Source organism: Chrysemys picta, chromosome 8 (genome assembly GCF_011386835.1).
Source record: "Chrysemys picta bellii isolate R12L10 chromosome 8, ASM1138683v2, whole genome shotgun sequence".
Lineage (NCBI taxonomy): Eukaryota > Metazoa > Chordata > Testudines > Emydidae > Chrysemys > Chrysemys picta.
Window position 1 is genome coordinate 61522052 of NC_088798.1, and position 18963 is coordinate 61541014.

The following is an 18963-nucleotide window of genomic DNA, read 5'->3' on the forward strand; positions in this document are numbered from 1 at the left end:
GTGACTGGGTGGCCAGAGGCCCCCCCCACTGTGTTCTTGGGCATCTGGATGAGGAGGGAATGGGACTTGGGGAGGAGGGCTGTTGGTTACACAGGGGCTGGAGCGGTGGTCTCTGCTCTTGCTGCCTTTCCTGCAGCTCAACCATACGCTGGAGCATATCAGTTTGATGCTCCAGCAGCCGGAGCATCGACTCTTGCCTTCTGTCAGCAAGCTGACGCCACCTATCATCTTCAGCCCGCCACTTGCTCTGTTCATCCCGCGATTCAGCCCGCCACCTCTCCTCTTGTTCATATTGTGCTTTTCTGTAGTCTGACATTGACTGCCTCCATGCATTCTGCTGTGCTCTGGCAGCGTGGGAGGACATCTGGAGCTCCGAGAACATATCATCCCGAGTCCGCCGTTTTCTCCTTCTAATCTTCGCTAGCCTCTGTGAAGGAGAAACATTTGCAGCTAGTGGAGGAGAAGGGAGAGGTGGTTAAAAAAGACACATTTTAGAGAACAATGGGTACGCTCTTTCATGTTAAATTTTGTTGTTCACATTACACAGCACATGTGCTTTCGTTACAAGGTCGCATTTTTCCTCTTATATTGAGGGCCTGCCGGTTTGGTGTGAGAGATCACTCACACAGTGCCAGGCAACAGATTTCGGCTTGCAGGCAGCCATGGTAAGCCACAGTCTTTTGGCTTTTTTAACCTTCTTAACATGTGGGAATTGTTTCAAACAGTAGCGCCCCCATTTCCCATACCAAGCACCCCTTGGGATGGCCATTTAAAATGGGTTCGCAGTGTAAAAGGAGGGGCTGCGGTTTCCGGGTTAACATACAGCACAAACCCAACTACCCTCCCCCCCCACCTAATTCTGTGGGATGATCACTTCACCCCTCCCCCCACCGCATGGCTAACAGCGGGGAACATTTCTGTTCAGCCGAGCAGGAACGGGCACCTCTGAATGTCCCCTTAATAAAATCACCCCATTTCAACCAGGTGACCGTGAATGATATCACTCTCCTGAGGATAACAAAGAAAGATAAGGAATGGATGTTGTCTGCATGCCAGCAAACACCGGGACCATATGCTGCCATGCTTTGTTATGCAATGATTCCAGACTACGTGCTACTGGCCTGGCGTGGTAAAGTGTCCTACCGTGGCAGACGGGATTAGGCAGCCCTCCCCAGAAACCTTTTGCAAAGGCTCTGGGAGTACATGAAGGAGAGCTTTCTGGAGATGTCCCTGGAGGATTTCCGCTCCATCCCCATACATGTTAACAGACTTTTCCAGTAGCTGTACTGGCCGCGATTGCCAGGACAAATTAATCATTAAAGACGCTTGCTTTTAAACCATGTGTAATATTAACAAAGGTACACTCACCAGAGGTCCCTTGTGTGCCCTCAGGGTCCGGGAGCACGCCTTGGGTGAGTTCAGGGGTTATTGGTTCCAGGTCCAGGGTGATAAACATATCCTGGCTCTTGGGGAAACCGGTTTCTCCACTTCCTTGCTGTGAGCTATTTTCATTGTCTTCATCATCATCATCTTCCGCGTACCCTGAACCCGCTTCCCTGTTGTGTGTTTCTCCATTGATGGAGTCAAAGCACACGGTTGGGGTAGTGGTGGCTGCACCCCCTAGAATGGCATGCAGCTCCGTGTAGAAGCGGCATATTTGCGGCTCTGCCCCAGACCTTCCGTTTGCCTCTCTGGCTTTGTGGTAGGCTTGCCTTAGCGCCTTAATTTTCACGCGGCACTGCTGTGCATCCCTGTTATGGCCTCTGTCCTTCATGGCCTTTGAGACCTTTTCTAATATTTTGCCATTTCGTTTACTGCTACGGAGTTCAGCTAGCACTGATTCATCTCCCCATGTGGCAAGCAGATCCCGTACCTCCCGTTCTGTTCATGCTGGAGCTCTTTTGCGATCCTGGGACTCCATCATGGACTGTCCTGATGAGCTCTGCGTGGTCACCTGTGCTCTCCTCGCTGGACAAACAGGAAATGAAATTCAAAAGTTCGCGGGGCTTTTCCTGTCTACCTGGTCAGTGCATCTGAGTTGAGAGCGCTGTCCAGAGTGGTCACAATGAAGCACTGTGGGATAGCTCCCGGAGGTCAATAACGTCGAATTCCGTCCACACTACCCCAAATCCGACCCGCAAAAGCCGATTTTAGTGCTAATCCCCTCGTCGGAGGTAGAGTAAAGAAACCGGTTTAAAGGGCCCTTTAAGTCTAAAGAAAGGGCTTCGTTGTGTGGACGTGTCCAGGCTTAATTCGATTTAACGCTGCTTAAGTCGACCTAAACTCGTAGTGTAGACCAGGCCTTAGACTGAGCTTATGTCTGTCACTGTATTTAGCTTAATTAAGAGAAGCTAAAGCGGTGACTCAAACATGGTCTAAAGGTATCTGGATGGGGAGAAGATGGCTAATAGAGGGCTCTTTAATTATGCCTTTGCCTCGTTGACCAGATCAATAGCTAAAACCTGAAACTAGACAAATTTATACTAGAAATAAGGTGCACATTTCTAGTAGTGAGGGCAATTAACCATTGGGACAAGTAACTAAGTTGGATGTGTGGTGGATTCTAAATCACTTGAAGTTTTTAAATAACTATACAGATGCTCTAGCTCAACCAGAAGCTACAGACTTGCTACAGGAATTACAGGGTGTAATTCTGTGGCCCATGTGTTTTCAGGAGGCCAGATTAGGTGATCACAGTGGTCCTTTCTGGTGTTAAATCTGTGAATCTATTAAAAAAATGAAAACCAAAATGTAGTATAACAAGTAGCTGTTTGAAATATAGGAGACAAAGGATAGGAATAAATGGTCCATTTTTACAATGTAGAGAGGTGACCAGCAGAGTCCCCCAAGGATCTGTACTCTGACCTGTTGTTCACTGTTCACCCCCTTTTCCAGATGATTAATAAATATGTTAAAGTGGCAAAGTTTGCAGATGATTCAAAACTATTCAAGAGGTTAAGTTCAAAGCCAACTGCGGGGCAGTTAGAGGGATCTCATAAAACTGGTGACTGAGCAACAGTAAGGCAGATGAAATTCAACATTAAATGCAAAGTAATGTATACTGGAAAAAATAATCCCAACTATACATCTACAGTGATGGGTTCTAAATTAGCTGTAATCACATAAGAAAGATCTTAGTCACAGTGAAAATTTCTGGTTGCCCCATCTGAAAAAGGATATAGTGGAACTGGAAAAGATTCAGAGAATGGCAACAAAGATTGTCACAGGTGTGGAACAGCTTCCATATGAGGAGAGACTAAAAAGATTGGGTCTGATAATCTTAGAAAAGAAATGACTAAGGGGATTCTAATAGAGGTCTATAAAATCTTGAATGGTGAGGAAAAAGTGAACAAGTGTTGTTTACCCTTTCATATAACAACACAAACCAGGGGTCACCTGATGAAAGTAATAGGCAGCAGGCTTAACACAGCAAGAGGAAGTACTTTTTCACACAGTGCACAACTAAGCTGTGGAACTCATTGCCATGCGATCTTCTGATTACCAAAAGTATAACTGGGTTCAAAAAAGAACTGGATAAATTCTTGGAGCATAGTTCCATTAATGGCTATTAGACAAGATGGTCAGGGATGCTATCCCATGCTCGGGGTCATCCTAACCCTTTGACTACCAGAAGTCAGCAGAGGCAGATGGATGCATTCCTCCATAATTGCCCTGTTCTGTACACTCCCCCGGAAGCTCTGTCACTGTTGGAGACAGGATACTGGGCAAGATGGACCATGGTCTGACCCAGTATGGCAGCTTTTACAGTAGTGTGTAAAGTTGCCAGTCCTGCCTCCATTTACCTTCTGTACTAATAGTTATATTGTATACATTAGTATGTGCTGCTTGTATTATCTGAACCAGGGTCAGCTTTTCTCTCAAACTGCAGCATGCAGAAGAAGGGGAGCCACATCAAAGCGCCTGCTCTGCATCTGCACTGTCTGGTAGCTCTTGGTGAACACTACTGGAGGAGTGAGAACTGCGGGACCAGCTAGCAGAATATGCAGCTGCTCACCTTAAAGGGAACTATGCTACTTACCTACCTCACAGGAGATGTTGAGGGTTAATTAGGCTAGTATTTGCAAAGCACCATAGAAAAGCTAAATAGTTGTCCTGCATCAAGTTTACAATGTTCTGTTCTGTATCTTTAAGACTTTTTGTCAAGTTTTACTTCTTTGTCTAGTGTTACTTCTCTGCTCTTGATTTCTCATTCTTTTTGCTCCCTTGTCTTACTCGCTCCCTTTGCATATTTAAGCAAGTCTGCACTCCTGTTCCATGGACTTTCCCTCTCCTCCAGCCCTCCATTAAATTTCACCCTGTCAGATGGGGCTCCCTCATGCCCATTCCTTTGGCAGAGTACTCAGGTTTATCATCACTATACTTTGTCACTGTTATGGACTGCAGGTCAGTTTTTCTCTCTCTGGGATGTCCCACCAGTGACTTGCTCTACTACCAGTCACCAGTTCCAAATTCAGGTTGTTCTAACTAAAAGTATGTTAAAGATGGAAGATCCTATTTTAAATGTGCCTCAGACTAATATTTCTAGAGTCTTAGTTACAATTACACGACTACTTCTGACTCCCTGCATGGGGTTAGCTGTCTCCTTTACTTACGTTTTCCGGCCCATTTTCATCAGTCCAGCCAGGGCCGGCTCCGGCGTTTTTGCTGCCCCAAGCGGCCGGGGGGGGGGGGAGCCGCAATCAGCGGCACTTCGGTAGCTCTACCGCCGCTGCTTCATTCTTCGGCAGCAATTCTGCAGCAGGTCCTTCTCTCCGAGAGGCACTGAGGGACTTGCCGCCGAAGAGCCGGACATGCCGCCCCTTTCCGTTGGCCGCCCCAGTCACCTGCTTGCTGCTCTGGTGCCTGGAGCTGGCCCTGAGTCCAGCTCCCCACCTCTGTGTGCCACTGTCTTTTCCCCCCCCCCCTCCCTTATCCATAGCCACTTGTTCTTTTCTAATTTCCAAGACCATTTTGGAAAACTAAGGAGTTTTCCAGTACCGAAGAATTGCTCTCAGTACACACTGGGAGAGTCTCCTGTCTGATGTTAGCCCTGTGCTTTAAGTCTACAACTTTAAGCTATATTGCTACAAAAATATTACATTTTATAATTCAAATATCTAGATAGATCAATGTGTTATAGTATCATTCTCTCACTCTTGTTTTTGCACTTTCTTACGTGTTTCCTCTTAAACTTACAGCTCTCACTCCTTGTGCTCCCTCTTTACTTAAATCATACTGTAGCTATGAAATCTTTCAACAATAACCCACCAAAGCAAGATTAAAAAGAAAATTATGTGAGATTAGGTCTTCAACTGGTCACCCAGGTCACTGTCTGTAGCTGATCCTAAGACCCTTTGAGGCAGGAAAAGTGTCTTTCTGTCTGTACTACACAGCCCTGAGCTCACTGACACTTGGCGTGCACTAACAAGATCAAACATCATATCTTTGTGTTTAGCACGATTCCAGTAGAGCAGAAAGCAGAGTTCAAGCAGCTGTCTGATGATATTCAAGAACTGCAGCAAGTACTAAACCAGGACTATCGTCAAAAAACGGTATGCCCTATTTATATGCGTCTCTGAAGTTTTGCCACAAAGTACAGCTACTATGACTTTTGATTGTGGGCATTTATTATTTCTTTGGATTTATCCCATGAAAATTTGAGGGGACATTTGATTAAAACTAAAAGCAAAGTCAAAATATTTAAGGTATTTAAGTCTATCCTGGTCTGAGTCCTATGGTACTCCCTAGCATTAACTTGTGCTGGTACCTATGAGGGAATTAAGCTAACAGCTGGGTCCATAGGGATCAGAAGCAGTGTGTGAAATATAGTCTGTTTTTCATTACAGAAACACATTGCTTGTGTGAGGAACTGAGATATCTGGTGCATTATAATGAATATTGTGAGACTGTTTCTCCATTTAATTTTGTGTTGCTGCCTACTTGAACTGAAAGGGTTAAGTCAAGCCAGAGCTGGGGATTGGCCCGGGCAGGAAATAGGGACTTAAGGGTATGTCTGCAATGGAGTCTGAGGTGTGATGGCAGCTCAGGTAGATGTACCCATACTAGTTTTACCTGTGTTAGCATGGCTAAAAATAGCAGCGTAGATGTGGTGGCAAGGGCTGTACAAGCACACCAGGGGCCCTTGTTATCTGTTCAAACCTGTGTTGCTGCATCTGCTCTACTTTTTTAGCAAGGCTAGCACAGGTGTGTTTACTCAAGCTGCAATTACTCCTTCAATTGCAGTGTAGACACCCTAAGAGATAAGACAGCAGCAGATACACACCTACAAAGCAGCTAAGAGTACCATGGGGCTATCACTGGGACATGCTAAAGATCAAAAGACCCTGACTGGTTAAAAGATGCCCCTAATAGAAAGGGACGGGGAAAGTGGTCAGCATGCCCACATGGGTGGTGGGGGGAAGAAATAGGAACTGCAGGCTGGTATGTTCTCGCTAAGCAGGACCTAAGCATCTAGGCCGGGAGTAGTTAAAAGGCAAGATCCATGTAGTTAGGTCTCCCTTTTTGTTGTTTGTAACCCATCATGTTTCTGAAAGCTGTGTTAGTATTCAGCAATACTGTTTGAGAAGGCTGTGTGGCCTCTGTGCATAAATCAATGGTAACCACTCCCAGATGCATCAACAGCAAGGTCCAAACCCCAGCTGGACTTGCTGAAGTAGTCATGGTTGGTACCCAGGGGGCTATAACACAGGTCCTGGTCTAAGAGTGGGTGAACTGTGGAATTCCACCCAAAGCCTGATACCTGTGGGGTGCATGTGCTGAGACCCTGAGAAGGGATAGCTGTGCAGGTAGCTGCTAACTGCTTTTTTCAGTAGTCTCTTCTCTGGAGTAAAAGTTCAAACGTAAAACCAGAAGCCATATAATTCTCCTCTTTTTAACTGTCAAATAATTATTCTCTTCATTAGACAGCCTTGCAAGAAGTGACTTCCCAAAAGAAAGCAGAAGTTGCAGAGAGAACCCGAAGTCTGGTAAGTATAACTCAATTTAAATGGGATTTGAACAGTAGCCTGCAGTAAGTGATGGAGCTTCTTTTAATATAGCATCAGATTTTTCTGCCTGACTTCTGCTAGCTATGTGCAGTGTGAATGGTTCAGATAATGAAACTTGATTGCATTTTAAAAACCACTTCTATATTTGTATTTCATGGAAACTTGCATGATAAGCATAGAGTTTGGTTTTGATATATCTGGGACTCCAGCTCTTGTAACTAAGGGCTTGTCTATACTTACCGCGCTGGTTCGGTGGCAGGCAATCGAACTTCTGGGTTCGATTTATCGCGTCTTGTCTGGACGCGATAAATCGAACTCAGAAGTGCTCCCCGTCGACTCCGGTAATCCTGCTCGCCGCGAGGAGTACGCGGAGTCGACGGGGGAGCCTGCCTGCCGGGTCTGGACCGCGGTAAGTTCGAACTAAGGTACGTCGACTTCAGCTACGTTATTCACGTAGCTGAAGTTGCGTACCTTAGTTCGATTTGGGGGTTTAGTGTAGACCAAGCCTAAGTTTTCTAACTCCAGGTCTAAACACAATTTTTGTATTAGTATAGCTATTTCAGTTAAGGATGAGACTTTTATATACCAAAATAATTATCCCAGTACAGACCCTAATGTGGATGCAGTTACATTGGAATAATGGTGCTAAGATCAATATAGCTTATTCCCTTTCCTTTACAGCAATAGCTATACTGGTATAAGCATCTTTATACTGGTATAACTTTGCCCACACAAGAGGTTTTGTAACATTTCAACTGTACTAGAATAGTAAAAGCTGTACAACTTTTCTTTGTAGTCAAGGCCTAAACACTTCCATTCAAAACCTCTATTTTCACCTTTCAGGCTGAAATTTTCCACGCTTGGTCTCTGCCTGTAAGTGATACTTTGGGCAAGCTGAGTTGAAAGATTTCAGCCTTTAAGAGTGTGAAGAGTGCAGGGGAGGGGAGGAGGCTATAAAAAACAAAATCTTACAACTTTAACTGCTGTAATAATGCTGACAGAGATGGAGATGTAAAGTTGAAATTTGGCACAGAAGAAGCCCTCATGGAAAAGTCCCTTTAAGCATTTGAAAATTGGGTTTTAACTTAATCAAATTATGAGCCTTTGAAAATTTCACTTTATATATGCATAATGCAGTTGGTATGATGCCCATTTTGTATGTTGCACATCAAATGAAGCTGAGCTCCTTCTTACTGATCCTGTAAGGTGCTTGGGATATATTATTCCCATTGTGCCTTGCCTCCATCTTTCTTCTTTGGAAAGAAAAATATGTAGGTGTTAAGTACATCTGGTCCTAAATCAGAAAAGATAATGGACCATTATAACACTTAAAGTTGTTTAAGTATGCAAGGTGGAAATATTGCTAGTATCTAAAGTTGTAGAACAGCTTTATATTGCACTGTATTAAAGAAATAAATGATCCCATAACTAAAGACTATATTGTTTCATGCAAATAAAAGCATAGAGTTAAGGCTGAATATGCTACCTTTGGAAATTCCTGATTTGAATGCCTAACTATAGAACTGTGACACCCTTTTAAAGTATCAGAGGGGTAGCTGTGTTAGTCTGGATCTGTAAAAGCAACAAAGAGTCCTGTGGCACCTTATAGACTAACAGACATATTGGAGCATGAGCTTTCGTGGGTGAATACCCACTTTGTCATGCATCCGACTCTTTTCTCCTTTTAAAGTAGTTAATTCTTGATGGAATAGCTGTATCACCTTTAAGTCTTCAAAGAATGTGAAAACACTCTAGAATGAGTGGGGGAAACAGGGCATCCCCTAAATTCTTGGCAGTAGCCCTTACTTCCTTAGATATTACCTATTTTACAGAGAGGGAGAATATTGGCCAGGACTAGAACTGGGCAAATGGAGGGAAAAAATTATGAATATTCTTGTGAATACAGCTGGCTGTTTAGCTCTACTGGTATTTGTGACCTCTTATTCATTAATATTTGGGTAGTGAATTTCATTGGCAAGAATGTTTGCAGCAAGCACGAGTGCAGCAAAAATAACATGCAGTCATGTAACTCAAAATTGTACCATAATGCACGTACAAAAGGGAGCAGAACTTTGGCATTTGCTGGCCTGAGTGCTTTGCTTGGCAACTGTAACATTCTTAAGAGAATTTAATAGAATTTTGGTTTTTAAAAGAAAAATATTAAAACAAAAATGTTATGATGTAGAACAACTTGCGAGATAGCAGTAAAATGCTGTTCTGCACAAGATGTTCAATGCAGAACCCTGCCTTACTGAACGTCTCTTCTCCCTTCTACTTAAAGCATCAAAAGACAAATAATCACAGCATTATTAAAATTGAGATATCAATGACACACTTTAATTGTCTTGCAAATTAGAATCAGCTAAAAGTGACAATGGCTACTTTGAAAGAAGAACAAGAGCAACTGAAATCAAAAATTGTAGAGTCTCCAGAGGAACTGAAGAATTACAAAGAACATATGAAGGAGACTGTCCAGAAACTCAAGAAAACCAAGGTGAGTCTTGATCACTGTACTATGGCTGCTTTGTACTTATTTATTACAGTCTATTAAATTCCCTTTGTGATGGGCAAGACATGAGTAATGATATGAGTCTGTCTTCTGGCATAATATCGAGATCTGCTTGTGCATATCTTTTAAAAAAGATTAGCAATAGGTGACTAGCAGGGAGTTTAAGAATTTAGTTTATAAAGAAAGAAAACAAAGACATCTGATATTCGGAGAACACCTCCTTTAAGCATGGGATCACAAGAAGTGCAATTGATGATTGTTCCATCTATAATACTTAGGGCAGGTCTTCACTACGGGGGGGGGGGGTCGATTTAAGATACGCAAATTCGACGTATCGGAGCCGACTTACCCCGCTGTGAGGACGGCGGCAAAATCGACCTCCACGGCTCCCCGTCGACGGCGCTTACTCCCACCTCCGTTGGTGGAATAAGAGCGTCGATTCGGGGATTGATTGTCGCGTCCGGACGAGACGCGATAATTCAGTCCCCGAGAGATCGATTTCTACCCACCGATTCAGGCGGGTAGTGTAGACCTAGCCTTAGAAATGTTGGGTCCCTTGAGCCTGTCCAGCTGACTGCATCCACCATCCTGACACTACCACATATGGCTGGTACTCTTTTGACACCTCTTCCCAGGCCCCGGCCTCTTGACCATGTGCTCCAGGTTCAGAACTACCTCTGTTCTCACTCAGTAGTTCTGAATCTGGAGGGTTGCTTTCTTCTCTCTGGGAACACTTTATCCCAAAATAACAATCTAATTCCAAAATCATCTGACATAGGTTCACTCCAGTTAAAATAGAGGAAGTTAATAAAAAGGAAGCAGATAATTTAAGGTACACAATCAACTTGAAATCTTAGTAAGCTGCAAAAAAAAAGCAATAGTAGCTTCAGGAACTAAGCATCCTTGAGTCCCCTTTCCAATTTTTGGTTTTCTCATCACTTCTTTGTATTCTTAATGTTTCACTCCTGATGTGTGAAGACTCATGACAAATAAGAGGAAACTAAATGACAATTCAGGGGCAACATTAGAACCTGCCCCTCCCACCCCTAGATATATAATCTGTGAAATGCACAAACTAAATAGGAGAAAAATACAGGAAAATGTTCCTCTAACTTCCTCAATTATATACCTATCTTTTCAGTTACCTGTAAAAATAGTAGGCAGAGAAAGTTTAGACAGTATATATTTAAGTACAAATCTTACAGCCATGAAGTTCATGTTTGGCTGTGTGTCTCATGAGCAGACTGATTCATCTATGCTTCAGTGAAGTTCACAACTTTGCCTTCAGATTTTTCTCCCTGTTTATACAATTTGTTTTTGAGGTGTGAAGTTATTACCATCTGACTTTAATCAAACATCCCTGTGTAATGTCAGTTGAGACTGTGAACATAATTGCACTTCTACTGACATAGAATTTTCCATTGTATAATTTGCATTCTCTTCCCCAACAGACATTGTAGCACATTGAATAGATAGATTTACTTCCTTATATCTGAAGGTTTGGTTGAGTACAGCACCTAGGTGTCATCCCCGCCTTTCCAAACCAATGGCTTTTTCCTCTGATGCATAGTCTTGTTGGCAAACTCAAAATTTACTTCCTTTCAGCAACAATTTTGAAGTTACTTGATTTCTTTAATTCCAGTTTACAACCAGACTTTGAAGGATTAGTTACAAGAGCAAATATGCATTACTGCAGAACATAATAGAAATCACATTTCACTAATTTCTTTAAGTAAATAGTTTTTTCTTGTTTTTTTTGTAAAGCAAGAGGTTATTGAGAAGTATGAAGGTTATCGAGACCTAGTTGAGATTCTGCCATCATGTCAATTGGAGGTGCAATTATACCAAAAGAAAATGCAAAGCCAAGGAGCAAATGTGGAGAGAATGGCCAATATCTCATCAGAGGTTTGTATTATGTACTTGTGTGTCCCACCTCTAACTGCATGTAAGAAATAAATTGCTCTCAATTAAGTACTGGGTTTTAATTTCATGCAAGTGCTGCTCCCTGTTGCTCTATTTTTTTGCTTAGGATATGAATCTGAAAAAACAAACCACTATGCAACAGTACAAGTGATATTTGCTAAAGTGGAATCTATTTCAAAGCAAAGCCTGCTGCCTTCCAGCACCTAGACATAACAGCCAATACCATATCTATTTTCTTAATCATAATCTTCCATTTCAATAGTTCCTGTTATCCCAAAGGATCCGAAGCTACTTCAAAACTATTTATAAGCAGCACCATCAAAATGTAGCTACTGTTGGGGTTGAGTATGGTAACTTCCCATAGCACATCTGTAGGTAGGAGGGAAAATTTTGATTTTAAGGTCACAAGGACAAACTCCTGTAAATTTGTTGCCATCTTTAATAGTGGAAGAACTTATTACTATAGAAACATAAGCCAAAATAGCATGTACCGTCTTCTCTTTTTCTAGAGGGTTATTTGTTTGGAGGAGGGAAGTTTGAATTTTAAACTGTTCTTCGTATGGGACGAGTGGAAGCCAAAAGGAGGAAATATTATTGTTCCCAAAATGATCATTTTAACAAGCACCTTAATTTTATCAGTATTACCAACCAGTTTTTTATTGGACAATTTTTTTTGTCATGCTATATAGTACCTATGTAATTTACTGTAGTATATTGCAGTAATTACTGGAAATCTTAGTGATGTGATCCACCAAGCCTGACCTGTTAAATATTTACAAAGTGTGTTAACTGTTGGATTTCTAGGAAGAATTAACTGGGTTTTCAGACTATCAAAATGAGAATGAGCAAAGTTCTATTTTGGCAAATATCCAATAGAGGGACATTGCATTTCTTTGATTTTATAGAATTGCTTTTCAGTCTTTCTTTCAAAATACTGTAGGTCAGAAATCTCGAGGACCAGATTGAGAATGGACAGATAGAGTTGAAGAATGCCGCGACAGATGAAATGTCCTTAAAGAGACTGGTCAACGCTAAGCGCGAAAAGCTGTCTACGGCTGAAATAAGGATAAAGAAGAAACATGAGGACGTTGAGCAGTACAAGCGCACAGTATTTGAGTATGGATGAGTTGGCATTTCTGCTTGGCGCTACTTTCTGACATACACTTACAAAAATTCACATCCCTGATACAAACATGTAACAAGTAGTATAGATGGAAATGGTAGTGATGGGGGATAGTTCTGTGAAGACCAGTAATGCTGTAGGCAAGCACTTGGGGACTTGGATCAATAATTGCAATGCGAGTTGACAGCAACTCTTTCAGTGGATTGCTAATTCAATTTATAATGCTTAGCCTTGATTTTTTTTATCTTTTTAAAGAAAATGTCACACTGGGATAATTTTCCAACTCATCAGACTTCAACAAAGCCCCATTTGCCTTTCATGAATTTTTCATAATTTCCCTTGCCACTTTTGCTCATTATCAAAGCCATTCAAGACCCACAGGGAAATAGGGTCTTGTATCTCAAGGGGGTATTATCCTGATGTGACACGTCTAAAACAAAAGGAAAAGTGTCATTTGATCAAAGCTTCCCAGCTCATCTTCCTTCCTACATGATGCTGCAGGCGCGTTGTAAGGCTGGGCTTGGAACATCACAATCCTTTTCATGATGGTAGACTGTAATATTGTAAACACAGGGCTATGATTTTACTATAAGACCGAGGAGGAGCTGGCCCGTGATAATATTTTAAACACCAGTCTTCAATAGTGTCAAAGGGGGTACGGAACATTACTGGCCAAGTGAACAGAGTGTTGTTTAGGAAGCATCTTCATTTAGATGGGGAAAGTTAACTGAGTGCTCTGGTCCACTTAAGGGTTCTGCTCTCTGCAGAAAGCTGGGCCAAGAACTTGTGGCAGATCCCCCTGATTTCCGTCACTCTTCTATTAAATTTTGAAGTAACTTAAAGTAAATGGAGGTTTTAATTAAATAAAAAATGAAGGCAGCACAATATAGAATTGTTTGCTTTTGATATTAAATGCTCTTCTAAATTTTTAGTGTAGCTGTAGACTTTTGCATTAACACATAATTGGCTTGTAGATGTTTCCTGTGTTTTGACAATTATGGGCTTTAGCAGTGAAGAAGGGGAGGGAGGTGGCTTTGGGTTTTAGCATCCAGGAGAGCGGAAGGATTTTTGGTGGTGAGCAGGAAAATGCATCTTTTTTTCCCTTTGTGTGTAGGAGCAGAGATGACAAAACTATTTGTTAAGCTTGAATGCCTTGTCCCATCTGACAGCAAGCAGCTGCCTACTTCCCCCACAGTGGGGTGGGTCTTCCCTGTACAGTTCTGGGTCCTGGGGGATGCTGGGGAGGGATGGCACTGGCTGGGCCCATTTTACTTCCCTTCTCCCCCCCCCCCCCCCCCCCCAGTGCATCTCCAAGAGCTAGAGACTTAATACTTCAAAACTTATTTTGTGCAGCACAGCTTTGTGGTTGGTTGAATTCTATGGCCAGTTCCACAGGTAGAGAATGGTACAAAATACACAGGTCTAGATATAATAGCACTTTCAATTAGAGATGGTGCAACTTCAGTTCAAAACCTAGCTATATTCTGTCCTGAAGTATTTTTTTTTTTTTTTAAAACAAACTATCCAAATCCTTTTTCAGACCCTGCATTGTCAGACAGCTAATATTTAAACTGTTTTTGAAGCATAATACTAGCTAATTCTCACATCTCCGTGATATGGATTAGTATTAACCACATTTTAAAGATGGAGAGACTGAGACCCAGTAAAAGTTGAGATCATGTAGGAATTCTGTGGCTGAGCTGGCATTTGAATTCAAGATTCCAGTCCCACTACACCATGCTGCCTCTAGAGTGGAGGTTCTCAAACTGGGGGGCACAAAATGTATTCTGCATGGGCATGAGAAGCTTTGGGAGAGTGGATGACCAGTTCTGAAGGCAACGATGCCGCCAGCAGCAGTGGAGAAGTAAGGGTGGCAATGCCATCCCATGCCACCTTTACTTCTGCACTGCTTCTGGCAGTGGGGCAGCCTTCAGAGCTGGGCACCCGGCCAGCAGCCACTGCTTTCCACTCTGCCTTCAGAGCTGGGCAGAGGTATACGTACTTCGGTGGCGTGTGTGTGTGTGTGTGTGTGTGTGTGTGTGTGTTCGCAAATGACTACAGACCCAAAGAATGGGGGCAGGATCAAATAAGTTTGAGAACCACTGCTAGAGTATGAAGAATGCATCACTCAACAGTAGAAAAACACTTAGGGCCAGATCCTCAGCTGGTTTAAATTAGTGTAGCTCCATTGAAGTCAATTGGGCAATTTCTGTTTGACAAGTTATATTAACTCCTTTGAGTTTTGTTTCTTGATGCTATATAGCTCTAGGATTTAAGAATGAGTCAACTTTTCTGATGTCCGTGTGATGGAGATAAATTGTACACCTAGATGGATAAATGTTACTTATCCCACAAATGCAACTTTTCCTTCACTCTTGCAAATAACTGTTCTAATTGTAACTTAGAAAATCACTTTCCTTGACATTCATATCCAGTGTGAAATCCATCTTGGTGTTTATATTTAATTTGGGGTGAGGTGATTGGTTCAGCACGAACTATTTCATACCTTCTCGCTTTAGGTATTGTAACAGAGTTCAGGAGAAGAGAGGGGCTGTCTATGAGAAGGTGACGGCGATTCACAAGGAAATCCAGCAAGTCAGATTAAAAGTCCAGCAGCTGAACGAGAACACTGAAAAGGAAAAAATGAAAGCACAGGTATGCAGGAATTCTTCTCTATTAAGTACTGGGGAGGAGAGCTGGGCAAAACTCTTTTTATTTGCCAAAAAATGCAGTTTCAGCTGACCAGAAACTTTGTGAATTTGACATAAATTTGCCAAATAGTTTCACCCCCCCAAAACCTCCTCTTCCCCCTCCAAAATCCCTTTGGCACTTAGGCAATATTAACAAACCAGGATGGGAAGGTGATGGTTCTTTCAGAACTTTAGCTCAGTACTTAGGGCACTCACCTGAGCTGTGGAAGACCTAGGCTGAATTCCCTTCATTGCCTGATGTGGAAAAGGGATTTGTATTTGGGTCTCCCACATTGTAGGAGTGTACCCTCGCCATTAGGCTATGGAATATTCTGGTGAAAACGTCTCTCTCTCCTGTTGAATCTGTTCCACTTCTTATAAATAGTCATAGGAGCAAGAACTTGAACATGGTTATACCAAATCCTTGGGGAGTACCTTAACCACCAGGCCATAGTCAGTCTTACTCTTTCCTTGGCCCAATGACTATAAATGGACATTCATAGTGGCAATTCATAGTGATAACAAAAGTTTTAAGGCGGGCCTGAACGCCTCTTCCTCCAGCCCTTTAAAAATGCCTGTAATCAAATGTTTTGGGTTGAATGACTTGTTTTGTTCAACCTAAAATGGATTTTTTTGATTAGTCTAAATTTTTTCAGTTTTGGATTTGGTTCAACCTGAACTAATTTGTTAAGTAGCTCTCATATAACTAGCCAGCTCTTGTGCCTACCCCTTCCCCCCAACACATGCACTCTTCCCTCAGCAGACTTGATGTCTGTAGCAGACTTGATGTCCTGCTGTATGCCAGCTAAACTCCATATGAGCTAGGCTCTTCTCAAGTGACCCTTAGGGCTGGTCTAATGGGGGGAGTGTCGATCTAAGATATGCAACTTCAACTACAAGAATAGCGTAGCTGAAGTCGACATATCTTAAATCGAATTAAAATTACTTAGCGTCCTTGCAGCGCGCCGCGGCTCCCCCGTCGACTTTGCTTCCGTCTCTCGCTGAGCTGGAGTTCAGCAGTCTACGGGAGAGCGATCGGGGATCGATTTATTGTGTTTACACTACATGTGATAAATCGATCCCCAATAGATCGGTCTCTACCCGCTGATTCGGCGGGTAGTGTAGACGTACCCTTAGTCTGTGGGACGGAGGAGAAGGGGACGCTTTGGGGCCATGAAGCAACACATTTGGACTTCATAATACTGCATGAGAGCCCCCAATTGTGTGGATAATAGGCGGTCTGCTGAATCAGTGCTCTCCTCTGAACCGTACAAGGATCAGCGGGCTTGGGAAGGGGAGAGGACTGCATTGTTGCAGGGGGGAATTCCCCTCCTGTGGTCCTTCTGTGGTGTGCAGGTCTTGTGGTTGGGGGAGCCAGGCAAAGCTGAAAGGTGAGTGTAGGATAGCCTGATTCCTCTGAATTTTAGGAGATGGCAGTTCCTATCACCCTCACGTCCCTGTGCTCATCTGCTCTATCTTTCCCCTCCTGTTCCATGGATACTCCTGAGCAGCACTGAGCGCAGCTCTGATTCACCCCAAATCTGCCCTGCTGTCTCTTAAATCCTCTGTAAGGCATCAGCATTAACACTGCTGATGGGAGAACCTCATTGACTGACTAACTAACTTTCTCACCTTAGGAGATCTATCTTAACCTGAGGGCTGGCTTGGAGAAATACCATGAAGCTCTGGCAAAGATAGCAGAGAGCTATGCAGCCTCACGAGATGAAAAAACTGCTGAACTAAAGAGGAGAATGCTTTGAGTTCAGACTTCGTGAACTAGCTGTTATACTGGCTTTCATTTGGACTCTGCTTATTGTATTTATCCTCATGTTTGGGTTTAAAATATTGCATTTTATGTGGGAAGCTTCTTCTAAATACCACCTCAGAACACATTTAGTATTATAGACAGGCCCTGGTACTGTCAACTGATTAACCTTGATAAAAATGGACTTGGACATCCTGTCTGCATTATTTTTCTCAGTTCTGATTCTTCTAGTGGTAAGTTTACCAATTTATCTTGCTTATATAAAATAGTTTGAGGGTTAATTTTGGCTTCTAGTGTAACTACAGTTTTTGCAGAAACTACACTGAGGATGTTGGTTCGGGGTAGCTTTGGTTTGAGTGGAGGTATCTTCTTAGATCTTGTTGTAGTATTTTTCCAGGTATATTGAACACAGTCTGAATTATCTTAAGTTCCATCTGATTTCGAGACAAGTCTTGCTGAGATCATCATGATGGGAGAGTGGATTCTTATATAAACTCTGGCTTGCTCTGCCCGTGACGTCCAGCAATAAAGAAGCCCTCAGACGAAAGAGTCCTATTTGGGGAACTACATAATTTCAGTTGGTGTTGCTATGCCTCTTTCTGGAAGCTTGAATCCATGGTTTCTGCTTGGTGTGTATTGAACACCCATTTGTGTTTGTACAGGAAAAGTCCAGTTTGGGCAGATAACTGAATTAAAAATAAAATGACATGGATTGATATTCATAGTACATTTCTATTGAAACTGCGCTTCTAAAATGTTTGGCCAGACTGCCTTGGAAACATAAAAAGCAACTTTTAAGTAGCTGCTGTAAAGATTTGGATAGCCTAATTTCTCTATTGTGTTCTTTCAGCCTACTTGTTTGTTCATTCTCTTCTTGGTGTAAGTCTTTTAGTTTTTGAGTTTTATATTTGACCTATGTTTATCCTGAGACAAGGTGTGTGAGGTAATATCTTTTTTTATTTGACTAACTTCTGTTGTTAAAAGACAAGCTTTTGAGTTACTCAGAGCTTCTCTTCAGATCTCATTCTGTTTATCCTGTTTCTTTGGTTAGATTTTCTTCTTCTCCTGAGCTCTGTTCTTGTAATTCTTCAGGACTGAGACTTTAAATATTAGTTTGTCTATTTATTTCCTCTCTTTTCTGCATTTGGATCTGCTGTTTTCTTCCAATGTCTTTTTCTTGATTGTTGAGACTTTCTAAAGTCACTATGGGTAAAATTTTCAAAAGCACTTAAATAACTTGGATGCTCTTGAAAAGAGGATTTGATAATTTTTGACAATGTTACCCTTAATCTCAAATCTTCCATTAGTTGAACAGTTGGAATATTTTTGTTGATACAACTTCTGGTTTAGATTATTTTAGCCTGTGTACCATATAAATAAAATTAAATTTGATTACTCATTGGTTTCAGTATATTCATAAGAATGGATATAACTAAAAAGGTACAGGAGAAATGTCAGTCATTTTATAGTAGTTTTAGACCTGTATGTGCAATATCCTTTCAAACTCTGGCCAAAAAAAATCTTTTAATTATGTTTTTAAAGTGATTTCCAGAGGTGCTGACAATGCATAGCTCCCAATGATGTCACTAGGAGTAGTGGATATGCTCAACAACCTCTGAAAACCATTGTCACTTAATAGTAAGGCTAAGATTTTGTCATGGATATTTTTAGTAAAAGTCAGGGCCAGGTTATGGGCTTCTGTGAATTTTTCTTTATTACCTGTGACCGGTTTGTGACTTTTACTAAAAATATCTATGCTAAAATGGGAAGAGGCTGGGCAGCTGTGGGATGGCTGGGAGCTCCTGGGCCCCCACCACCCGTGGGGGTTAAGAGCTGTCAGGGTCCCACTGCCCCTCCCCATGGCAGCCAGGGAGCTGCATGGGTCCCCCTGCCACCCCTGCTGCGGCTGGGAGCTTGGGGGCCTGCTACCTCAGATGGTGGGGGTA

At 42.3% G+C, this 18963-nt stretch overlaps 1 protein-coding gene across 1 annotated transcript in view; it reads left to right on the forward strand.

Moving 5' to 3' along the window:
* The window catches only part of NUF2 (NUF2 component of NDC80 kinetochore complex), a 34351-nt gene extending 15939 nt beyond the window's left edge, over positions 1-18412 (forward strand). The window contains exons 8-14 of the mRNA XM_005304261.4: positions 5456-5552; positions 6924-6986; positions 9364-9501; positions 11281-11421; positions 12380-12555; positions 15082-15217; positions 16890-18412. Coding sequence (XP_005304318.2) covers positions 5456-5552; positions 6924-6986; positions 9364-9501; positions 11281-11421; positions 12380-12555; positions 15082-15217; positions 16890-17012 — 874 coding nt within the window. The 3' untranslated portion in view covers positions 17013-18412. The remainder of the gene's footprint in view (positions 1-5455; positions 5553-6923; positions 6987-9363; positions 9502-11280; positions 11422-12379; positions 12556-15081; positions 15218-16889) is intronic.
* Positions 18413-18963: the final 551 nt, after the last annotated feature.